General features: G+C 40.1%; 1 protein-coding gene across 3 annotated transcripts in view; it reads right to left on the bottom strand.

Moving 5' to 3' along the window:
- PPP1R12A (protein phosphatase 1 regulatory subunit 12A) overlaps positions 1 to 26,543 on the bottom strand; it is a 127,643-nt gene that overhangs the window by 61,048 nt on the left and 40,052 nt on the right. For all 3 annotated transcript variants that reach the window (XM_075429475.1, XM_075429474.1, XM_075429476.1), the window contains exon 2: positions 16,535 to 16,665. In XM_075429475.1, coding sequence (XP_075285590.1) covers positions 16,535 to 16,665 — 131 coding nt within the window. The remainder of the gene's footprint in view (positions 1 to 16,534; positions 16,666 to 26,543) is intronic.

Genomic DNA, 26,543 nt, shown 5'->3' with positions numbered 1-26,543 from the left:
TAGTGATCCCCTCAAGCAAACTAACAGTGAAAAAGCAATGCTCAGTCTAAACGAAATTTTTCAAATTCCAGCTATTTTAAAGACACCTTTTAAGCCTGGCAATGAAATCCATGTTTGTTCTGTTTTCCACATCATTCAGCAACAGATGACCTTGTCCTAAAAAATTCATGTGTCTTCATTTACCGTAAAAATAGTTTCAGCAAAGCAATGACAGAGTTCAGACGGCGCATGAAGTCACTGTGGTGCCCACAGGATCATAGCTTTAATTAGAAAACCTAGCACTACCAAGGGAAAGGAGAGCAATCATTTCAGATGCGCAGGTAATTTGACTCTGCATCACCTACAGAAAGGACGTAGATTTCGTAAATGAGACCAAGAGAATGATGCTCTGAGTTTGTAAGGCACAGCTGAGTAGAAGCCAGTACCAGACTAATCCTAAAGATCAGAAGGTTTTGTTGTTTGTTTGTTTTAAATACTTTTCAAATAAATTGTACTTTAATCTAAATGTTAATTAAAACTTACAGTATGACTTCAAACATGGGTGTATTTGACATTTTAGTTATTCTGGTACCATATACTAAAATCTTCCCATGCAATGGTGTATTATTCTGTGTAGGTGTGTAGGCATATTAAAAAAGTCATCTGCATCTAAAAAAAAAAGGCAAATACTTGATTGCATTTTATCTTTATTAAGTAGGTGCTACCTCCACCTTGAAATTTCATCTTTCTAAAGCAATTAAACATAACTTTCCTCAGCTCATATTTAACTGATACAGTTACATGCACATGGTGAAAAAGAAATTGGAGCTGTGTAATAAAAAGTCTAGAGCCATGCCCTTTGATACCATGTCCAGAAAAAGGTGCTTTTTGCAAACCTGGATACAGCGGAAAAGCAAAAACGTTTATGACTCCCACCGTCACCCACTTACAAAACCTTGTGGTATAGAACTTGAATATCTGTCTTTTGTAATTCACTTGCTGCAAAATGGCCATGCTCAACAGACAGCTACAGAAGAGTAATTCAGCAAATCCAGTGATAGTTTATATAACATCCTGGTAGGTGCTCATTCAAAATGTAAATAAATGAGAAGGAAACAGTAGCTTGATCCATACCATGCTTATTTTTGGAGCTAAAGCTTTCAAGTGTTGATATTGAAGCAAAAGGTACCTCATTTAGATACTCTTGTGGTCTGATTATAGAGAATTGCAAGTATCCCAGGAATACAAGGAAAGACAAGAGCAGGAAAATAAACCAAAATCATTCCTGATACTTTTATCCTGATGCTTCCACAACAAGCATTATGCAGTCTGGGAAAGACTGGAAAAAACAAGTTTGCTTTGTGATACCATTGGTTTATGAAAGCAAAAATACTTCTATTTGAAATCTGTCATTTAGGAATTACTGCTGTATATTCTTCAGTAGCTATTATAGACTGAAACTAACAATCTGGAAAAAAACATGAAATACTTATTTTCTATAATCATTATGAAACTCAGACTCTCTCCCATCATTTTATGAAAAATACATTTCAACACCTCTCATAAAGGGCTGGAATCTCAGTATCTCTGAGACAATAAATAATAGCTCTTTGAGAGCACTGTACAAAAGCCAAACAGTCCACACCAATACCAAGCTCAGGAACTGGAAGTTAAAAATTTTACCTTGCAACTTGGCCTGTACTCTGACTTAAAAAAAAACAACACACAACAAGAAAAAAATCCCTTACAGCTCACTTCTTTTGTGTGCGTGTGTAAGTCTATTAGCAGGTAATATTTTTAATATCATTTACCTTGGCAACAGAAAGAGGGGTATATGCTTACATTCGAACCTTGCCCCAGTTCACAATATCTCAAAACAAGTTCGAGAAGTCATTTGGAATATAATTAAGCACTCGCTGAACCTGAAGGTCACCACAACAGTGGCAAGAACACAAGGTAGGGCAGAGAAGTGGCTGCTGAATTGATTCAGTTCATCAAAAATTGCTTACTGAGCTCACTGGAGACTCACTAGTGAATACAAGAGGTCCTGTCAGACTAGTCAGAAGGCTGGCCGGCAGTCTCTAATTCCTAAAATGCAAGGAGAGGGACCCTCTCAAAAAATCTCTTACTGAATAGCAGTTCAACATGTTGTATATACATTTAAAATAAACATGACCGGTGTGGCCCTCCAGGGAAACATGGCTTAATTGCTAGCGGGGGCATCAACCAACAGGACAACTGGTCTCCCAACAGCTTTTAATGGATTAGCAATTTCAGCTCAACCCGGCTGTTTTTTTAAAATCCATAGATGGTGGAGTTCATCTTAATTCCATGAGTGTCTTACCTGAATGGTACCACGGAGCCAAAGACAGAAGTGTCACTGTGTTCATACAGCTGTGCAAGCCATCATTTGAAGAAACAAACAATGAAGAAAAAAAAAAAGTCTCACAGTCCACAGGATGTAAAAACAAACGAAAAACTTGCATGTCTTTGGAATATGTATTAGAATTGCCTTCTTTTAAAATGCCTCTCAGAATTATATTACTAATTTTTTTCAAATATAAAGTATCGATACACCTTTAAAAGTACGTCTTTGTAAATCATCCAAATTACTAATAAAAAGACATCCATAATCACAGAATCACAGAATGGTAGGGGTTGGAAGGGACCTCTGTGGATCACCTAGTCCAACCCTCCTGCCAAAGCGGGGTCACCTACAGCAGGCTGGACAGGACCTTGTCCAGGCGGCTCTTGAATATCTCCAGAGAAGGAGACTCCACAACCTCCCTGGGCAGCCTGTTCCAGGGCTCCATCACCCTCAGAGGGAAGAAGTTCTTCCTCATGTTCAGACGGAACTTCCTGTGCCTCAGTTTGTGCCCATTGCCCCTTGTCCTGTCGCTGGGCACCACTGAAAAGAGCTTGGCCCCATCCTCCTGACACCCACCCTTCAGATATTTATAAGCATTTATAAGGTCCCCTCGCAGCCTTCTCTTCTTCAGGCTGAACAAGCCCAGCTGCCTCAGCCTCTCCTCGTAGGGGAGATGTTCCAGTCCCCTCACCATCCTTGTAGCCCTCGGCTGGACTCCAGTAGCTCTTCATCTTTCTTGAAGTGAGGAGCCCAGAACTGGACAGAGTACTCCAGATGGGGCCTCACCAGGGCAGTGTAGAGGGGAAGGAGAACCTCCCTCGTCCTGCTGGCCACACTCTTCTTGATGCACCCCAGGATGCCATTGGCCTTCTTGGCAGCCAGGGCACACTGCTGGCTCATGGTTAACCTGTCGTCCACCAGGACACCCAGGTCCCTCTCCGCAGAGCTGCTCTCCAGCAGGTCCACCCCAAGCCTGTACTGATGCATGGGGTTGTTCCTCCCCAGCTGCAGGACCCTGCATTTGCCTTTGTTGAACCTCATCAGGTTCCTCTCTGCCCAACTTTCCAGCCTATCCAGGTCACGCTGAATGGCAGCACAGCCTTCCGGTGTGTCTACCACACCTCCCAGTTTGGTGTCGTCAGCAAACTTGCTGAGGGTGCATTCTAACTCTTCATCCAGGTCATTGATGAAGAAGATAAACAAGGCTGGGCCCAGTACTGACCCCTGAGGGACATCACTAGTTACCAGCCTCCAACTAGACTCAGCGCCACTGATGACAGCCCTCTGAGTTCTGCCATAATATCTGGCCAAACAATCAGACCTTCAAGAGATATTTAACAAATAAAAAACCAATTAATATTACGGTTTCTAATTTTATTTTTTTGAAGTTGACGTATACTAAAACTGTAACACCTGATCCTCTTCATAACTTCTATCGGTCTGAGTGCCTGGGGATATTTCTTTTAATATTATCTCATTGCAGAAGAGTTTCACTTCAAATTTAATTTCTTAACAATGTTGTTATTAACTCAGACAGAAGTAGAAATGCTACATCAAGCTGACCAGACCTTCTCAAAAGCGGTTTTGATTTGTGTCTGGGTTTGTTGGTTTTGGTTTTTTTTTATTTGCAGAAAAAATAATACTTAAAGGTCAGGCAAGCAAAGGTATACCTACCTGCACATACAAGATATCAAGAGACAAAATCCCAGCTTCCATGCAATCCTTTAATTTTTAAGGTGCACTTCTCAAAACAACTTATTAAAGAAAGGCCTGGTCTTTTTCTTTTTTGAGGAAATCTCAAATGATACAAACTTCAAGCAAATACAGTAGCATTGGAGTAACATTGTGCCGAACTCTGTTGTGGTACAGAGCACACACGCCCTGCGTCAGTGGGCAAGTCCCAAGGGCAACGTACAGTCGGTCGAATATGCATGAACAGCCAGTACCCAGCCACCCCTCTGATACTCTCACGCACCATGACGCTGTCACGCTCACTGCTAAACCCATTATTCAAAACTCATATAAACATAATGACAAAAGTCACAATTTTGCTGCTTTCGACATCCGTATCGTAACCACCGCGAGCGCTGGGCAGCGAGCGCCGGAAGGTTTTCAGTGCTGGCAGGGGCTGGCGGTCTCGCCAGGCACGGAGGAGCCCTGCTTGCCTGGGCACGGGCACCCCACTACACATGGAGGGGACCTCCTCGCCCTCCGCAGTGGTAACTCCCCCGTCCTCTTTTCTCCACAGCTGAGACACTCCTGCATTGTCTCTTCTCCTCAATCTATGACTTCCAGAAGAAAATGAAGGGTCTGTGCTCAATACTGGACCCAAAACTGCACAAATTCAACCAGTCCAAGAATACTTTCTCCTGCTTGATTTTAAGAACGATGTAGAATAAATCAGATGACTTGAAAATCAATTAAGTCAAACTCATAGGGATTTCTTGTTCAGGCATTCTGCAAAACGCCATCCCACACCGTCAGTCACTGCTGTGCCCCAACCTTCTGCCTCTAAACATGAATGGAGACTGACATAGGATGACAGGCTTCTGTAATGGCATTTAAATTAAAATCAAATCATGATACAACTCAGGCACTTCTAAGGTTATGTTTCTTTTCAAATTCCAGAATATTCTCACTCACATCTTTCTCTCTTGGAAAAAAAACGCTGCAGCACTTTCTAAATAGGAATGCTCCCCCTATCAGCAGTGTCATCAGCTGGCAGCTACACAAAACATCAAGTTAAATAAGGCCAATTGGGATTATTTGGCAAAACTAGATAATTATTTCTCCAGAAACACACGAGTGATCATTTTAAGACAGCTCATATCAATAAGAGATCTGAGGTGAACTTACGATTTCCTCTTGCAGAACACAAGAGTTGAGAATTTCAGAGAGCTAGAGACATTTAAAAAAAAAAAAAAGAATTAAAAAATAAAGTTGAGAACCAAATGGCCAAATGATTTTAAGCAAATGGGAAAGGACATTTCTTTTCAATTTTCACCAGTCTAATCCAGATAGATTTCAGCAGATGTGTTTTTCTACATTACGGACTTGTTTGAAAAGATATTTTTATATTCTTCAATATCAATGAACTGTTCAAGATTGCAGCAAATCCAGCTTCTGATTCTCTCTGGTGAAGCCGTTACGACAGGCATCTTGGACAGACACACATCTTTGCTTCCAAATTATCAGATACTCCCAAAGCTATCAAAGTAGTATGCCACACAGATGGAGGAAAAAAAATCCCCCCTAGGCAAACAGCACTTTCTATTAATTCTAAATATTGTACCTATATGAAAACCTTATTTCTGTTCACAAAGCCAACACTGCACAACGTACCAACCCACCACTGAGCTCTGCACATAGCTGTCTGTCTCTAGCCTCCACTGCAACTTGCATGCCCAAGGAAGCACAGTAACTAGAATCACACCTGTTTTCCTTCTTGGTATGCAGGAGCACAGAAGAAACAGCGTAGATAACAGTATCTGGTTAGTCTTAGTCCTCCTGTGTACCAAGAAACCTCTGAAAAAAGCCAGCAATAAGCTCTAGAAATATTTGTATGTAGGCGGCCACCTAAACGGTGCAAAGATAGAACAGGAAAACTTCTTACTTGCAGCACACAAAGAGCAACTAAGCCTTCCTATTTTACCGTATCCATATAGACGAAAGACATACGAGAGGTGGCAGAGCAATGTTTAGGCAAAAGTAAACAGTCCCTGAGAAGAGAACAGAAATAGTAGGAAATGTAAAGAAAGCTATATTAGGGAATCATATGTTATAAACTATCTAAAAAAAAAAAAAAAAAAAAGAAGAAGAAGAAAAAAAAAAGAATGGGAGGGTGGTAATGCCAGGATGAATACAGGGCAAAGACTTCAGCTGGAAGGAAATAAAGTGAAACAAAAACTTTTTAAACTGCGTATCAAATGTTAATTTCTCTATGCACTTCGTGACCAAGTGTTTCTCTCCTTTACTCCGAAGTCTGCACCCCATAGTGCAAAAAGGAAGGTTGAGTTTGACAAATATCTTGTTGCAGCTGCAGAAGAGTACATCCAGTAACTCTAGCTCACGACACTGTTTGTGCTAGGAATGCTTTCCTGTAGCAGGTCTCCAAGCATTTGTGGTGATTTACAGAAGTGTTATCAAGGTGAATACCTGAGTTACACTAGCTGAAAAGAAGAGGTAACAACAGTACAGAGGCAGAAAAGGAGGAGGAAGAAGGAAAACCGTGCTGCTGCCCACCTTCCTCAGCTAACTCCTCATCAACAAGAGGCGATCACACCACTAGCTCACCATCCCTCCTGCCCTGTGCCAAGAGTCGCATCGCTCTACTTGGCTATAGGAGCACCACAAATTCTGATTTTTAACTGCTGCTTTCTATTTCAGTGGAAGCTATGGGTATGGACCTAACTTAACAAGCTTGTCTACCTCCAACAGCCACATGTCAGCATTTATATCAGAAAAATTTAAACCCAGATCAATTCTTCTACTGTGCTTAAACAAGTATTAGCATAGATATAATCACTACACCACAGCACTTACCTTGTTTGTAATTATATTATGCAATAACACAGTGACCAAATCTCTCTACGAAGCAACATTACTATCGCAGTGCAGCTTTTAGCACCACCCAATAGTACTGAACTCAGTCTGACCCCTCATTAGATATCACCAATCCACATTTCATAGCAGTTGTTTACCTGTCCTGTCCACTTTGAACTTCCATGAAAACACATTTCTTCCAAAAGAAACTCTAACTACTCAAATTTGATAAGCAGTACCTCATCTGTAAACAAGAGGTTTCAAGTAACTCCTTTTTTATACTTCTTTCCTGTCGCATCTGCTGTTTATAAAAAAGCCCTTATTTGTGTCTTAGTATCTGAATTGTATCCAAATAACTCACTCTCATCAATGCACACCAGCTTATGTCTCTAGAGATACCACATTGTATTTACACAGATTTCAGAAGAATTCAAGCAGTTTTAATCTGCCTCAGTCAGGGATAAAACCAGAAAAATATACACAGATTAGGATCATTTGCACCGAAATGACGTAGTTTAGGATATCCAACAAGAGACAAAGCTGTAAGAAAGGATAAGTAGATCATAAGTTGCTTTAGTGTCATTAGAAAGTCTGCTGTATGTGGCAGAACAGGGTCAAACTCACAAGAGGGAAAAATGCTCAAGTAAAAGCTGAAAGAAAACAAAACCTAAGATACACAGAAGTTACAATGCACACCACACCCATGTTGTCTCCTAAAAAACAGCACTCAAAACTAACTTTACTGTGAATTAAATTATTTTTACATCAGATAATTGAATAAATCATATATTCAATATTTGACGGCACTAACAATTCCATAGATTCCACAGTCTGAGAGGAACCTATCACTGCCTCTCTCTAAAACAGCTATTTTGAACCAGTTGATAAGGCCCTTACAAGCGACAGCACGCCATACTTTACCAGGCACTTGCTCAATTCAAAATCTAGTTTCTCATGTATCTAGACCTGCTCTGCCATGTTCCAGTCATATCTAGAAAACAGGAATCAATCAGTGGCAACAAGCCACCATCCAGTGAGGACACGATGTGTTTGTTACGTTTCTTCTGAGTCTACCCGAGCTCCCAGGCTTCCATATGTATCACTCTTCCATATGTCTCCTCTTCCGTATGTATCACATTCAGCTTCAGAATTCATAAGGTATCTACTCTAAATTGTTCTCAGGATACCTATAAAACCTATACCCCGTGACAAACAAATAAGATCTTTCCTATGCACATCAATTCTGAAAGCAGGATGGTTTTTTTAGACACGAGCTGCACTTTCCAATTCTTTTTGTCAAAAATTAAAGTGCTCTGAGCTTTACAATGGCCATCAGTCCCTTGACTTTTCCTTAGATCCAATGAACTGCTAAAGCACATTGCAATCAAAAACATACTTTCCACTAAATCATATGTCCCTGAAGAAGATCTCTCTGAACATAAAGGCCTAGTAGATTTATCTTTAGTAGATCAGCCACTCAACATACTTGCTAACAAATATTTCGGGTCACAAGGGGAGACGCACATAGTTATCTAAGCTGAGGAAGGCAGCTATAGAGCACACATCGTCTTTGTGCATCCTAGTGTGACCAGCTCTCCTAGACTCCCTCAGTTGAACAAACAGGCATCAAACCAGTTAGGTCCTAAAATGTACCATAACCCATCAACCATATCTTAATGTGCATTTCTGCCAGCTGTTTTTTATCCAAACATCAGACACAGCTACACAGTAGAAAAGATTAAACTCTACCCCATAATGACATGATTTTAAAAAAGGAATTTCACCATCAACCTAAACAATTAGTGTTTCACTGTGCTTACAATGTACATACATGTAGCAAGACCATGTTGGAAACAGTATACTGCCACAGTACATCTTCAGAAAAGAAATGCCAACTGATACTAGCTCACTGATCTCCCAAGTTTCTCCAGTATTTTCTCGAATGGAATTTCATTTTATCCTTGCAGATATCTAACAGAAGTTCGGAAGAGAAGGAACTTCCACGTTGCTGATAAAGAACGAGCATCGCACTTTGATTTGGGGGGGCAGGGAAGAGCCTACCATACTAGCACATTTTCTCTCCCATTAACTTTTTCTCCCAGTCTGTTCTTCCAGAAAAAAACAAGGCAGCCAATATAAATGAATTAACTGAAACAATCTTCCAAAGCCTGCAGTGACCTTTTCACAGCTCTCAAAACAGACGTTGCATCTTCACCAGTATCAACTTGTAAGAAGACAGTCATTCTTCTAGAAGAGCTGTTGTTCTTTGACTGGGAATAAATCACCTTTCCCTGCTTTTATTTTGCCATGTGGCTTATTTTATAAAATATACTTCTGAAGTACTCTTCTCCTTTTCTGAGCAGGTTGTATCAAGTTTCATCTTTGGTCCTTTTTCCTTTTTAATTCTACTCCTCCAGTTAACATTTCCTTGTGTCATTTAAAGTAACATCTTGAATCCTGACATTCACCTGGCAGCCCCTCTGTCTGACCAAACCCTGTATCAGTTCGCATAATCAGTTTGCATGTGGTTTGCATCAGACCACCAACTTCACATTGTCATTCACAAATCCAAACTTCTGATTATCTGCCAAAGATCCATTTCTGAATGTATCACTAATAACTCCACTTCAGACTCAGTTAGTGAAAACCGTAAGTGGAAACAAAGCTAAAGGAGATGGGAGCCATCCCTGACATTTTTATCAGTCTGCTATGCCTACACAACCTCTTGCTCTTCCAGGATTATAGCAGGTTACAGCAAAGAGTTTAGATTAAAAACACTCCATTAAGTAATAGCTCCAGACGATCAAGTTATTAAAACTTTGGAGAGAAATGGATTAGAAACAACTGGTTTGAAACATTTCGTGGCATCACTACCCTCTGGTATCGTGGAAGAACATTCAACAGTACCAGTTGGTTCAGGTTCATGAGGTGGGAGAGGACTCCACCTCAGCACAAGCAGCCCTCAGAATCTCAGAATGTTCGGGGTTTGAAGGGGCCTCTGTGGATCACCTAGTCCAACCACCCCTGCCGAAGCAGGGTCACCTACAGCAGGCTGCACAGGACCTTGTCCAGGCCGGTCTTGAATATCTCCAGAGAAGGAGACTCCACAACCCCTCTGGGCAGCCTGTTCCAGTGCTTCATCATCCTCAGGGTGAAAAAGTTGTTCTTCATGTTCAGACGGAACTTCCTGTGCTTCAGTTTGTGCCCATTGCCCCTGGTCCTGTTGCTGGGCACCACTGAAAAGAGTTGGGTCCCATCCTCTTGATACCCACCCTTAAGATATTTATAAGCATCTAGTAGATTCCCTCTCAGCCTTCTCCAGGCTAAACAAGCCCAGCTCCCTCAGCCTTTCTTTGCAGAAGAGATGCTCCAGTCCCCTGATCATCTTCGTAGCTTTCCACTGGACTCTCTCCAGTAGTTCCTGTTTTGTTCAACTGGGGAGACCAGAACTGGATGCAATACTCCAGATGGGGCCCAACTAGGGCAGAGTAGAGGGGGAGGAGAACCTCCCTTGACTTCAGCAGCCAGGCTTCTGATCAGAGGTACAAGCTATGTCTGAAAAGCAGCCCAGATTTTTTTCTACTTGCATATCTATGCCAACTGCTGCTGGCAAGCCAGATCAGCTCACTGATCCAAAACAGAATAAACCCTCCAAACCCCCTGAAGGCTAGTCTTATGTTAACAGTTCCCACACTGTTGTGTGATCATCAGATAATGCAAGAGAGGGGGTAAGAGCCTGTGGAGGAGGGAAAACCAAGAAGAGAAGGGACTGACTGCCCATTTCTGCAGCACTCTCAAGCTAGATCACAACAAGCATGTTGTGAAACTCCACCGAACTCCCTTCACTTGCAGTCGCCAGATGAGCACTAGTCCCATCCTTGTACCACAGACAGGAATCACTACCACCCAGCACCTGCAGCACTCCCCGCAAGGCAATTAGAGCTGTAAGCAAACCACCTATCACTGAACATCTAGGTATTCAACTACAGGTTTGCAAGACTGTCTCTCACTCCTCCATATACCAGACAATGATCACTCATCTAGTCTTAATGGACTGCTACTAAAATAGAGACATCCTGGGACAATGGCTTGCTGAGGTTTCAGCAAACTAGTTTGGCTGGGTTCACTTTCAGGTGTCTGGAGCCTGGAAAAACAGACGGGTGTCTGCAGCAAGGCAGTGGTTACACACAAGCCTTTTAAAGGCTGCTTTAAATATTAGGAGAAGGAGGGGATACAACACAGGAAAGGCTGGGCAGGAAGGAAAGGGGGTGAGCTGGGTTCTGGAGCAGCAGAGTTGGTCAGGCTGCTATTCTCTTCCTAAACGAACCCAGCAAGGAGGCTCTAAACTTAAAAAATTAGATATTATCTAACTGTAACCATATGCTTCAGCTTTTAAAACCAGTAAAATAAAGAAGGTGTATTCTGAAACTGTGCTAGGTCTTAGGGTCTGTATGTGTAACTACGTATATCAAACATGACTCCCAAACATAAAAGCAGCCATACTGAGTTAGACCAAACATCCATTTAACATCGAGCCTGTCTCCAAAAGCGAACACAGCTTCAAATGGGGCAAATACGTGCTACTTTTCCTGCAATACCTTTCCACTCTCCAACGACATTCATGGATTTTCTGAACCAGATCCCATTTGTATGTACGTGTTCTGTGTTTGTATTTTTTTTAATGTATCCACCGTCAGGGGATTTCTCATCCCTTGAACCCATGAGAAATTGTAGTATCTACAGCAACATTTGGCAAACTTATTCAGAGGTAGTACCCACTGCATGAAGGTACGAAAACCCTGTTCTTCCCTCAGGAGACATCCCCCTCCCCCTCGTTTTTTTCAGACATAAGTGTAACTGTCACTGACTTCTGTGTTATTTTTGAAAAATGCTTTTCTTACACTTGCTGGAAGATGCACCTTCTTTCATTCCAGGGAAAACGAAAAAGCATTTGTATTTAAATAGTAAAACTGCACCGTAGCCTCTAAATACTGGCAAACAAGTTTCAAAATACATCAGCTATGCACTCACAACTAGGTATGGTACAAACCCCACAGGAAACTGCATCTTTAACACAAACTTTAATTCTTGACTAGAAAAGAAACTTCTAACATTTCAGATTTATTTTACATTAATTTGGTACTATACAAAGCGGAGAGAAATGAAAAAGTAAGCATTTTAAAATTCTGTTTTTTAAATGACACTTTGCACTATTTTTCCTCTATTACATTCTTTGCATCCTAAAATGGAATTTGTTTACTCCCTGATACTGAAATAATAGACAAGCTTTTCAACTGTAGAAGAAATCTATCAGATAAAAAAAATTCATTATATACACCCAAATAGTTTTACAAGAGTTTCACAATGGTAAATTTAAGGGTCTTACCCATTAAATACCATCTCAGAGAATGCACACAAAATTTCTGTTGAAGTCCTCCTGCATTAAAGTTTGTTTCCACGTAATTATAATTTTTCAAAGCATTTGATCCCGGCTTTTTAATTCATACTAACATATTGAAGAGAAAAAAGGCTCCTTTGTATAAAGCTTTCTGTATATGAAAATAATTGAGACTATTAGAAAAAGAGAACATGCTATACAAAATCCACCTGTTTTGGCAAATTTAAACATGTTCATATTAGAATTACTTGTAAGCTAATTCACGTGATCATAAAGTAGATGAACACTAACTTAAGTAGGCAATTCTAAAATTACAACTATTCAAAGAATTTCCAGTAAGCTGAAGTGCTCCCAGCATTTACGGATCTCAGAAACTACAACGGAAACAAAAGGAGCAGTTGCCCTCCATGGCAGAGTTTTTGCTTTTACAGCACAACTCTCCATCTGCAACCAGCTGACACTTCATTTCTCACTAAACTCTGTTCTCTTGCTGTTATCTCGCTTGAAGTAGGCTTCTACAGAACTAACATTTCTTGAACTGGAAGATGCATTTTTGTAGGTGAGACAGGAAGCACATTGAAGAGAAGGCAGCTGTTCCAAAGGAGCAGAAAACTGAAACAGGAGAGGAGATGCCTCTGGGAGACGATGCCATAGGACTCACGAACAGAGCGGAGGACGGCACGGACAGGGAATACACCTGCAGTGAGAAGCCTACTGGCCAGAGGGAGCAGTCAGCAAAAGTAAAATCAAAACCCCAACAGTGTGGGGGCCATGCCGCAAACCCACTCAGCCCATTAGCAGCTAGCATGTGACCAGTGCCAAAGTGGTGGCTCCCAGAGATATCCAAAGTTTTCTCAGAGAAGCTCCCTACCACCTACGTATCCTGCACTTCTCCCAGATCTCCAGCACGTAGGTGCACTCACTCATGAACATCGGAGTAGCAGCAGGTGTTACTTAAGAAGAATGTGTACGTTACAGAGCAAGAGGGTGAGTGAGAGCGTGAGACTCAGGTGTTCGGTGAAATCACAGCAAGATGGAAAAGTTCCTGCACTGATCAAACAGGAAGCATCATTCTGTACTAACCCAGAGCAACTCCCAGTCATTCCCATTTATTCTACCTAATAGGAAACGGGTATCAAGACCCGCCTGGACAAGGTCCTGTGCAGCCTGCTGTAGGTGACCCTGCTTCGGCAGGAGGGTTGGACTAGATGACCCACAGAGGTCCCTTCCAACCCCTACTATTCTGTGATTCTGCGATTCTGTGATTAGTAGCGAATGGATGGAATATATAGAAAGAACAGCTGAAATGTGAGATAGATTGTGTACTGATTCAACTACAAAGGCAGTCTGAACTGAAACCTTTCTCACTCTATATGAAAGCACATCAACCACTCCAAACATAATCCTATGGAAGTCAAATGAGCATCTGAGGAAGAAAAAAAAGATGATAAAGATGGTACTCTAAAGGTTTGTAACGATTTTTTTTTTTATTTTGAAAGTAGAACCAAGTTTTCACACCCTATTAACAGATCTGCGAATTCCAACACACTCTGTATCTCAGGTCTATTTCCTAGACACTAACCCTAATGACGAATCATGCAACATTAACAGAAATTCTGCTTTCTTCCCCCCTCTTTTAAGCACAGAAAGTGATGTACACACATACATGAGGAATGTTAAGGTTGAAAAGTGAATATAGTCAACATAGAAAGGACATACTTAGTGCTAGAAAGTCCCTAAATCACATTGTAAACACAGAAATGCATATCATCACAGGAAATACCTCCATCTCCTGGCTCTGTTGCTTTCTCAAACATAATCTTAGATTTTGAGACATGAAAACCTGAAACAGTGAAAGTATGCTATCATGACACATTTTTCTTACAAACTGTAAAAATATAAGCACTGTAAACACAATCAATGTTAACTAAATTTGCGTATTTGAAGGACTGTGCTATTTCAAGAGAAATATATTGCAGGTATTTACATCTGAAGCCCTAAGAAGACTTAAGATGGCAGCAGAGGAAGCAGAAATAGACTGCCGGCTCTCCAATTTGAGAAGCTCTACAAAGCTGTGCAACAGGCAGTTCCAGGGGAGGAGGAAAAAGGGAAGGACAGGTCAGACTCTCCCCAGCCCTTCATTAACCAAGTTAGGAAACACCAGAACCCATTCCCTGACTCTCTTCTCTCCTGAACGCTGCAAGAAAACAGGAAATGAACTGAAGATGTTCTGTACAAAACTGCTGGTCCGTATCATATAGGACAGAAAGATGATGAGCTATTAGCTGTAATCTTTTCAGAACTATACATGTAAGCTTCTTAATTTACCCAAATGAAAAGCTCCCTTCCACAAACCAGAACATTTAGTGCTAAAAATCAAATATATCAGATTCAGCCACAGACACACACAAACACACACTCTCATGCCTCCCAACAAAGTTGTATCCTCACTAAGGCAGATCCAGCATGTACGGTGGGCAAAACCAAAAGCAAATTTCTAACCTCTGGTAATTTACTGTATCATTCTTTCATCTTCCCCCAGTTTTGCCTCAGCTGCAAATTCTGCTGTCAGTTTTGTAAATTATTTGAGGCTGAGCTCCTAGAGAAGCAATTTGAAGAAAATCTAAACTCCATGGGCCTTGTCAGATATAAATATTGCTCCATTCGGGTCAGGTTACCCTTCTCAGCTGTACGCAGAAATCTGATTCAACAGCTTATCTTCAAAATTCCTTGCAACTTAAAAACATTGCTCTTCCAACAGTTTAGACGTCCCACTTCGCACAGGATTATACTCCAATAATCTCATTTCTTGAAAGGATATCTAGAGAAAATAAGCAGACAGGTCCTGTCCCAGTCTGAGAGAATCAAAACCAGATGACAGTCTTCTGCAATATTACAGATTTCAGATACTCAAGTCAATAGTGAAAAGCTGCCTAGTGGACAAAGGACATCGCTCCTTCTTCCCTGAACATCTGCCTACATTAGGCCACAATGCCAAACCAAGAACATTTATTCAACTTTTTCCTACTGTAGAAAAAGGCAGGTGTTTTACCTCCACTATACTGAAGAAAGGCTTATAATATCTCAGTTTGTAGGGAAATTCTTGTCATAGTATATCCAACAAGTAAACCCTTCCAGCACACATGCAAGGAAGATTACAGCATCAAACACCTGCATAGCGTAGAAAGGCAGATTACAGAAGTTAGCAGTCACACAGTGACCTTACTCTATGAACACCACAAAAAAATAATTTTCCCAGTGAAAATGATATACAAAAGTCTCCAGAATTTTTCCTTTCCCACAAGTTTCAAGCAATTAAACCTGTAAAACTCACTGAACAGAACATCAGTAAGCAATCCCCTAAACTTACAATTTTCATCTTTCATCACTGTAACTAGTACAGTAATATAATTATGTGATAAAATACTACTTTATATTTTATCCAAGTCTTACACTGGATCAGTCATCACACCGAGTTTAGCAGAATTAATGAAGTCTGTGTTTACCCAAAGGGTCTTTAGAAAGACACTATTACCTTCCTTACTGCAAGAACAGCATGCTGAACAACATACGCCACAGATTTTCTCAGATCAATTATTACTTCAGTTTAAAACAGACAACCTCTGGAAAAATTTGATTTTAGCGTCTCTTCAGTGGCCCTCAACAGGCTTCAAGAGTAACAACAGAACCACTCCTGGAATTTAGTACTGAGTAAGCTTTAACTAATACCGTAACAGGCATCTAACTTCAACTGTAAGATTGTGCTTCACAGCCAAAATAATTAGCAGAAGTCACCATTTTATACAACATCTGAAAAACAAAAGCTTCAAGACTGCAAATACAATTGCAAAACCAATCTGCTACACACAGACATATCCCAGGACAATGTTTCAGACTACTAATAAAATGTAAATTTGAACTTTCTCCCTGTGCCTTCCCCCATAACAACCTTTCTACAGAAGAAAAACATTTAAAAAAATAATCTGACAGTCATGAACAGTCTTAAATATTTGTATCTTACAGTTACCTAAGATACAATGTAAGAAAGCTAGAAAAAGAAAATGCAGTGCTCAAATAGACACACAGCATGCTTCACAACCAACACACAATATAAAAACATTCTCTTTCACTACATGTCCCAGAGGCAACTAAAAAGACAATTTATGTATGCCATCTGCTTCTAGTGCCCCTCTAACAACATATTAGCAAAATACCCGTATTTAAAAAATAGAGGAAAAAAGCCTTACTCTGCTATATCAAGATATCCACAGGAAGCAGCTGCATGTAGAGGTATCCAGCCTTCATTATCTGGTTGATTAATATTTGCTCCATTTTCCACCAGAAATTTCACCATATCTACGTTATCATCTATACAAGCCTATAAAGAAAGAAAGATTTAAGAAATAAGTTCTTATTAAAGTTGTTCTACAATACTGTGCATCTTCAAGCAACATCTTCAGGGAAAAAAGGTAAGTATTTTCAGGCCTGATGAGGGAGTCAGGTTTATTTGTTGGGGTTTGACAGCAAGACAGAAGAATTTCAGAGAAAAGCAGCAGGTGTTACAGATTTGTAAAGAAATCCTTAAATAAACAAATTCAAACAGAGTTTAACAAAACCAACAAAGGTGACTTCGTCAGGTGAATTTGTTCCGGTTTGTTGAGATGCCATTTGCAATCCCCACTGCAGCCTCGGTCTCCAGACAAAGTGGTTCCCTTCATGAAGCCCCCAAACCCACGCTCTATCCCAAGCCCAGCTTAGTCACTCAAGTGGATACTACAATTGAATAAACAGCTGCATTGTGAAGCAGAATTGTTGTCACCAAGAGATGGGGAGAGGAAAACAACACCATAACCTGGTTTTAATTATAAAGCAGTTGAGACTAAGGGGTATGGAAGGGGATGCTATGTTGCATTTCAACACCCCCCTGCTGTTTTCTACTGCAGCATTTTCTATACCACCATACATCTTTTAACAGTCCATTAATCACTGTTGTTTATAAACTTACTTGAGTATCGATTTGGCACATTGCAAAGATACTATCATTTGTGCACATCTCTCAATTACCAGGCAAACAGCGTTGCCCAGAACTACTGCCACTCTCCAGATCGCCATCTTGACTGGCTCCTATTTTGCCTTTCTTCTCTGTGTTTGAGCATTTTTCTCACAGGGTGCTCAGTGAGTTGTCTTGCCAACTTCCATACTGCTGCCCTTAAAAGGGCAGAGCAACAGAGAGAAAAGTCCCTCTGCATTTCAGGACAGCAAGGACTCAAAACAGCTAGACACTACAAGCCTGGTATTAATTTTTTAGCTTAATGAATCAAAAATACTACATAACCAGAAGGCTGAAATGAGAACTTTTACTGCTGGGCTCCTGAATCCTTCTAGAGAATTATACCTCGAATTAAATGCAATTAAGTTATAAATTTTACTTTTCAGAATACTTCTACAGCAGCGAAGACTGAAAATTGTATACTGCTTTATTATGGCAAAAAATCTCAAGATTTCCTTATTTAAGCAATTGTGCCTTCCAAGGTGCATCCCAAAGCTTTCCGCTATTCTGTAGCGCTGGGGCAACAGCTACGCCACGAGGGAGATGTGTTGCAGCCCCATTTAACAAGCCAAACAAAAGCAGCAAGAAATTACCCCTCTTTGACCCCATTTGCTTTAGTTAGGTACAAAATTAAGGCTTTGTTTAGAATTTAACACAGAAGTGTTTTAACAATGAGTCTCATCTGGACTCGTTCATCCATAAACTTGCAGCTACACTGCAACAAGATGGCAGTACACTTTATACATTACTTGTTTTTCAATTGAAAACAAAAAACACATTATGGAGTGAAAATGTTCATAAACCTTCCTACCTTTTCAGGTACTCTTGAAAATTGCCTTCCTAGAGGATTTTCTGAATTATCTTTTTAGTCATATCCATCCCAAAATCAGCAATTCTTTTAATAAAATAATTTATGAACATACTCCAATAATAAAGACTACAAATTCCTCAAGCATATTGTCTTTCATTTCTTCCACTTATCAGTGTACAATGCCTATATGCTAGTAACAAGCTCTGAAAGAAAAGAATCAACTCTGTTTGCAAGGCCCTTTGTTACTTAAATGAAAAGGAACTAAATGCAAGACATCACAGAATCACAGAATGGTAGGGGTCGGAAGGGACCTCTGTGGATCACCTAGTCCAACCCTCCTGCCGAAGTGGGGTCACCTACAGCAGGCTGCACAGGACCTTGTCCAGGCGAGCCTTGAATATCTCCAGAGAAGGAGACTCCACAACGTCCCTGGGCAGCCTGTTCCAGTGCTCCGTCACCCTCAGAGGGAAGAAGTTCTTCCTCATGTTCAGACGGAACTTCCTGTGCCTCAGTTTGTGTCCATTGCCCCTTGTCCTGTCACTGGGCACCACTGAAAAGAGCTTGGCCCCATCCTCCTGACACCCACCCTTCAGATATTTATAAGCATTTATAAGGTCCCCTCGCAGCCTTCTCTTCTTCAGGCTGAACAAGCCCAGCTGCCTCAGCCTCTCCTCGTAGGGGAGATGTTCCTGTCCCCTCACCATCCTTGTAGCCCTCCGCTGGACTCTCTCCAGTAGCTCTTCATCTTTCTTGAAGTGGGGAGCCCAGAACTGGACACAGTACTCCAGATGAGTACATCATGACTCAGATCAGGAGGAAAACAAATTCAAGAAACACAGATGTTTACACTTGATAGAAACGTTAAATTAGACATATTTCACATGTGCCATATATACAGTTTTTCTCACTATCCAAATTGTCTGACCTTTGATATCCTATGTACAGCATAATACCCACCAATTTACTACAAGGAAAATAAATTTATATCATAAAATTTAGAAATTGCCTAAGCGTTTTAAAATATAGTTCTTTTAATATGACATTTCAATGTGCTGCATACTCGTATATCTTAAACTCCTCTAAAATTCATAATCTGTGAAAAAAGGATCTCTTAAAATTGATTAGCACTGTTAAAAAAAATTAGACCATCTGATTGTGACAGAAGCCAACACAGAACAATCCTTGCCCATTTTTCAAGTATACATAAGAAAAAGTGGCAAGACATACTCATAAAAATACTGTTGCTAAGTGAATCAAAAGCTTACATATGCAGCACATTAAAAGACATATGACTAAGTGGCTAAAAATATTTGACCAAATTTGGGCAGTGTATTGTGCCATATATGGCAAGAACCAGGAGAGCTCAAATACACTTCTCATGTATTATCAGAGATTGCACATTCATGACAAGCAAAGACAAACAATCTGTGAGGTTATATATATTAGGATGACAGAAGAGTAACTATTAAGATAATAAAAGAACTTACTTGCATATGCAAATAGGAGTGTACTGGCATTATTAGTGATCACATTTGTGAGGTAGAAATAATGTTCCTCGTAACTGATTATACAATCAGAACAACTGTTCTTACAATTTTATTACGGAACAACAGGAGTCACAAGAAGCTGAAGCTGATGAAATGCAAGACAGCTGTATCATTTAAAAATGATGACCTTCGAGCTTCCTTAAACAAAGATTACTTAAAAATGAGCCTTGTACCTGAAATATTTTATAGAAAACCCACTGTGGCCTCCAAGAAGGTTACTGCCTACCTTAAGGTGAAAAAAAGCAAATGCAATTGACCCTGTCGCTGAAGAACAGATATATAATACACCCTTGTCCCCTTTTTTCCCTTAACAGCACCGCAGGCAGGTGTTTGACGGATCCTATCACTCTCAGCGCTTTCCATACAGAAGACACCTCCGACTATCAGCAGGTACATCGAGAAAGCCAAGAAAAAAGTATTACGGAAGAAATTTTATCTCAATGTTTTTCCATTTCTACTCCAATTGCCATTGCACTATCTTCGTAGTCACTTCTAAAAGCAGTATTTATCAACTGACAGAAGTGCTTCTGTTGTTAAAGACTGACATCTCAGCCCCAAAAGGACAGCTTGTCAGAAGAGCATGATAAACTTAAAGCAACAGCCTCTGAAAAGTCTGCCCTTCTAGACCTCAGCCTGAGAGTATTACAAAGGAGAAAGCAATGTACATGCAAGATGTGAGTAACAAGAGTTGCACTGATGTTACAGTGACTCAGAAAGATAAATTCCCATGACTATATCTGTCCCACTCTCCACACAGGGGACAGACAGCCACAGGCCTTCCTCTTCCATGTCTGCCACAATCTCTCCAGGATTGATCTCGGCTCCTGGCATTCATCTCCCCATGCCCAGTCCCTCCATTCATGGTCTCCAGTTCCCACCTAGAGCCTCAGTCACCACTCAGTGGAACAACAGGTCGTCCCAAAGCTCCGAGTGCTCGCTAACCACCGCGTCTGTGCAGCACACACACCAGCCAGCTCTGGGCAAGCAGCAGAGCATGGGAGCTCACCCTCAAGCTTCCCTTCATCCCATGAACTGGTTCTATCTCCCAACCCTGTTCCCAGCCTCCACAAACTGGTAGAAAGGCAGCATTTCTGCATGAAGCGCTCATTACCCTGCCAAATTTGATGGGACGTTAGCCAACGGGCCGCAAACAGAACAACAGCTGGACAACAGCTGGACACTGCAATCATCTAAACCTCGTTTCCTTTGGGAACTAATTTAGAAACTAGACTAATTAGTCACAAAGGAAGCAAAACAAAGCAAAGTTGATAATACAAAGTCTGGTTACCTTTTCTGATAAGAACAGAGATGAAATCTCAAAGGAAGTATATTAATGCCTAGGAAAGAAAACCACTTTCTGTTTGTACAACAACTTGAAACCCGGCCTGCAAAGACCAGCAAAGAGTAACAACGCCCAGCTCCCACACAGAGCAACCCTAGGTAGGTCCAACTGTCCTGGAAACAACACGTCTATGCTCAGCGAAACAGCATTTTAAACTGTTCTCAGAAATAATTTCTGATCACTTGGAAGAGGATTACCAGATGCCTGCTGAACATGCCAGATTTTAGCTGTATACACCATGACTTCAAATCCCAGTGTAAGCGGCATGTAGTCCAGCTGGCTCTCCCTACCATCAGGTGTTAAGCACACAGGTGAAGGATAGACATTAAGTTAGTAAGTAACCTTAAAAATAAATAGCTTTAAAAGAGGTATCTAGAGTGCTTGGTCCCTCAGTGAGTAACCACACAAAGAATTCAGCAGACAGTACCCCTCCCCAAAAGACAGGTAAAACAAGTCTTTATTTTTTTTAAAAAAATCAGAAACCTTGTAGGGAAAGAGACAAGCAATCAGCTAGACTACAGTCCCATATACATGCAGCAAAGCTATACAGTATGTACCTTACACTGGACTACAGTTTGCATTGGTTTTCATCAACAATGAGATCTAATGAGGTAATGCCATCTAATGAGGCTTAGATGTTCAATTTTTTACCAGTATTTTATAGAGAGAGATTACGACCTACGTTTTACTGTTACCTGATTAGTAACCTGATCTATTCCACAAATTAAGACATTTCGCCTCTAATAGCAGAAAATAAACATTGTATATTTAATCTGTCATCACATTTCATTCTTCCTTATTTATTCTCAGTATGAAGAGAGTCAAAAATATGAACACAGAATAATACATTAGACTTAAAGGGATAAAACAAGCCGAACAACCATTCTGAATTCCTGGGGGAATGCTAGAAACAGGAGAAAGACCTCGCAGAGTGGCCTGGAGAATAGTTTGTCCCCTCCTTTGGTTTACCTAGTGAACCAAGTTCAGTGAGTCCAATGGAACTAGGCAGGACTTTAACGTCCTTGTTAATGTAGCCAAGAATCAAACTAATAGACGGCATCCACACCTAGCAGCAGAGCTGGCTGAAAGCAGTTCCTGGTCTCTTCACCCCGGATTTTGTTCTTTCTGCCATCATATACCATACCTTTACAGCTATGCCGACATACTTTGCTGAACTGGATCCAAAGCGGATCAGAAACGCAATTAGAATTTAAAATTGAATAAAATTAGAAAAGGACAGCCACAAAGTATTACCTTAATCTGATGATTTACTTGGATTATATTAAAGCATTTTTTATATTCAGAGAAGAAGCTGCCTTGTGAGACTCACCTTCATGTCCTAATTCTCCTGTCAAAGAACCAAAATTTTGTTTTACTGTGAAATTTCACCCATTACAAACCCTGTGTTAAAGCTTCTTGTTTAAAACTGACACTTTTGAAGGAACACATTTCTAAATTTACAACCACTTCTACCAGTCGCACTTTAAAATTTACAATACATTTTAGCCTACTTTCTCATTTGCATGGACTTCCAAAGGAAATCACATTACTCACTCTGTCTACCTGGCTGTCCTCTCTCCTTCAGCAATTTCAACAGAAACTGAGACAGGAATAGAGGTTGCAGAGAATTAAATTCCTTGCTTGGCATGACAAGGTGGTTTAAGGACGAGTCCTCTGCAATGATGCTGCCACAGAGCAATTCGCAGTGTGAACTCAACAATGACCACTCCAACCTGGATCCTCTCGCTGGCCCACCACTGAGCTCAGCACCGCCTGACAATCCCCTGTTTGAACACTGGCCTCACTCTGCAACAATTTTCACCCTCACGAGGAAAGGTTTTGTTAGCACACAAGACATCACAGTTCACTAGTTACACTGTTGATGAACATCTTCTGCTCATCTTCACTGTCCTTGGGGAAAAAATAATAAATTTACATATTGAAATTCTTCATTTTTTTTTCTTGCAATAAACCGCTAATTCAGAAGGCGTAACAATAAACTTGGTCAAAAGATCCAAAGCAAGCTTGAGCAACACTTATCACTTTTGGTAGGTAACATATCTATGCTGCACATTAATTAAGAACACAGCACAAACAAGTTAAGTGGCAGTAAGGCATCTGAAATGAAATTATACGCCGTATCTAACTTCCAAGCTACAGATTCGAGGTAACCTAGCAGCTACAGCCACTAGAACAAAAGAGGAATATTTTTTTGCACCTTAAATTTCTTTGCAGGTCATTAATTCAATGTTTTTGTACAAAGCATGACATCTTAAGAGTCCAATGTTAGTAATGACAATGTCCTAAGACTCACTGACTATTTGGGAATGCTTCCAGGATAAAGGGTAATAAGAATGATCAACAAATTAGGTCATGAAATATGCGTGATTATTACACTTGCATACTATTTAAGGAATCACTGTAAAAGTGTATATTTTAGATTTGCTGAGTATTCTTTTTTAATATAATATATAGAGCGTGGAAAGGCTGCTGTTGATATCCACTTTTACAGTAAGAAACAAGACCGTTTCGGCCTTGTAACAGAACTGTAGACACTAATCTAGTATTATAGATGACAAATATTGCTCAATTATTAAGTATAATCTTTCCAGTGTTCATTTAGCCAACCTACAAGTCACAGCTTATATTTTTCAGTCAGCTGGGCTAATACCAGATATCTCTGCATACTGACAAAATAAAGTCTTAGGATTAAATATTTTACTTTTTTAAAGTATGTTTACTAGTAAAAATGGAATGGTTTACCTTGTAAATATTCTTGATAAACTAGTAATATTACCCTTTTGCTACACTACGCATTATTTTGTTTAACTTGTTCCTAAATAACATGTGTATGTGTATGAGGCATGTGTGTGTTATTTTCAGTTCAGAATGGCTTACTATTTAAAATCCTGCAGAGTCGGTCCATATAAAATTATTAAAGGGATAGTTTCCATATCCAACAACTCAAATGAACAAATCATTTCAAGAGCATCTCATTGCTTCTGCAAGTTTGAAGCTTCTGCAGTTTCAAGTTTATTGTTTGTATTTCTCTCACCCCAGAATGAGTCAATGTTGGTGTAAATTTCAATGTCAAACCTTCCCCCCACTGCAGGGCAGCAAACTTTTCTCCAGAGAAATTCTTGGAAATGTTTCGCTTCTAAGTGTAGAAAATGGGAATCCTTTTAGACAGCAAGACACCTCAAAAAACAGGTGGGCAAGACACTCTCTCCTAAGGAGAAAACGCTATTTGATGCTGATGCAACGCTTCATGTCCATTCAAGTCTCATGGGGAAGGCATGCGGAGACTATTGAAACCCAGTGCCTACCAACCATCATGACTTCATCTGAATGCTGCAGAGCTGTCAAACATTGACAAAAATAGACAAATCACTGCAGAACCCAAACTGCTCTAGCTATTAATTCCACTTGATGTAAATACCTTGTCATGTGCAAGAATACAGTCAGTAGAAGTTCACTTAGATTTTATTTTAGCTCCAAGAGGTGGATAAAACCAGAAGCTACATGAAACCGGTAATTGTTTAGCTCAAATATTCAGTAAGAGCATAATGCCATTTCTATACTACAGTTTTGCCTTGTTTTCTCTGTCACACTGAACTACTAAATTAACTACATGCTCTTAAGCTTTGCTAGTTTGTAATATATAGTTAAACCTGTAAATTTAATTAAGGGCAGAACTCAAACACTGAAATCTATTGCTGTTGAGACTGATAAAATCTTCATGTTACAAACTTAATTCCACAGGGACTTCCCCCTGTTTAAACCCTAATGAACGATTAATCATAGTTCTTAATCAGGACTGTAATAGAATACATATACTTCAGTGGTTCTAGCATGTTCCAAGTAGAGATAGACTATTCTTGTCCTCTAACCTCCTGCCGAGATAAGTAAGGGGAAGAGGAGAGTTGGCCATAACATGTTATTTGCTGTAGCCAGCGATGCTACCATTCCTGCTGGCAATTCCAGTAATGGATCAAGACTCACTCTGACAGACATTATACGGACAAAACAACGAAGTCTAATCCCTGCTTCCCTGACTTGCTGCAAAACCCCCCAATTATTCCAGGCTACCCAGTATTACATGCAAATATACTTTCAGATAAGTATTTGTTTTGCTTTTCAGCTGTGTGCAAAAGTAATTTCAGGAACACTTGAAATTCCCACACCAGACGTTACCTCTTAATTAAAACTAACATACTAAATGTTTAATATTACGCTTTACTGGTATTCATTTATTTCAACTCAAAGAAAAATCTCACAACAACTTGCCAAAAAAAAATACTTGGAAAAAGCCTTCCAAAAAACGCCAAACTCAGAAAAATGAGATGTCACAGAGAAAAATGCTAGCCTTTACAAAATTAGTTTAGAAAGATCAAACCAAGTAGCACTCAAAGACTAAAATACTGATACTGGAGCAGCTCTATCTGCCTGAATGCCATTTTCTCTCCTGGCTCAATATATTGACATGAAGATGATGAAGATCCTGAACACAAAGCACTGTATGAAGCAACCTTTGCCTAAACTTCATACAAATGAGGCTCTCCCTTAAACTCATGGTATTAAGCACCCGAGAAACAACTTCTGCTGTTCCGTCTGGTTTTTTTCCATTTTAAAGAAAAACTAATACATGCCGTGGAACAACAGAACTTGCTTTTAAATGTAGATTTAGGTTTCTCAGTCAGCTTTATATCCACACTGCAGGTGAAAGCATGAGTTTACTGAGCGAAATGGAGAAATGAAGATCTGACTGACAGCACAGTGTTACAGCTAGTAGTACGATGTAAAAATCCACAAGCTGTCTTGAACTCTGAAGGCTTAGGCAGGTAGATATGCACAAACTCCGTATGACAGATACTCATTTTAGTTACACGTTGTTGAAATCTATGCCATTTGTCCAGCGGCACCAAATCTGTGGATTCAGGAGTTAAGCTCAGAACCAAATTTCAGAGTCATTCGTTTCACATATGGCTTTCTCACTCTTCTGGCCTGCGCCTTTGCAGTTTGCTTTCTGAGGCAATTTCAACAGCTGTGGCTGATGCACCATGCTCAGTAGGACACAGACCTACAACCCTCCACATCTACCTCCTGACAGGTGCGGAAGCAGTCTTTATTCTTTGAAAAGAAATGTTTTTGAAGAGTAAACAAAATTTTCATACTGTAAAAATACAGTGCCATTTATGCAGCTATGATCTCCTTAAGCATTTATTGTTACAATTTTGGCAGACAGTGATTAGTTTTCATGGTCACACAATGTGTAAATACTAAATTCGAGAAGGAGAAGGCAATGTCATATGGTATATGTATTTCAGTCCCAGTCAAATTTAAGGATATGCCAACCGTACTTCAAATACTTAAATCTTTTCATAATTAAACATAATTTGCTTTTAGCATATGGGTAACTAAACAAGTTTGTGTGCCAAAGCAGCTTCTCAATTTAAAATACCTAACATACTGATACCCTCTAATACACATTCTTAACCAAATTAAT

This window comes from Opisthocomus hoazin, chromosome 8 (genome assembly GCF_030867145.1).
Source record: "Opisthocomus hoazin isolate bOpiHoa1 chromosome 8, bOpiHoa1.hap1, whole genome shotgun sequence".
NCBI lineage: Eukaryota > Metazoa > Chordata > Aves > Opisthocomiformes > Opisthocomidae > Opisthocomus > Opisthocomus hoazin.
This window is presented reverse-complemented; position numbering and strand designations above follow the sequence as displayed.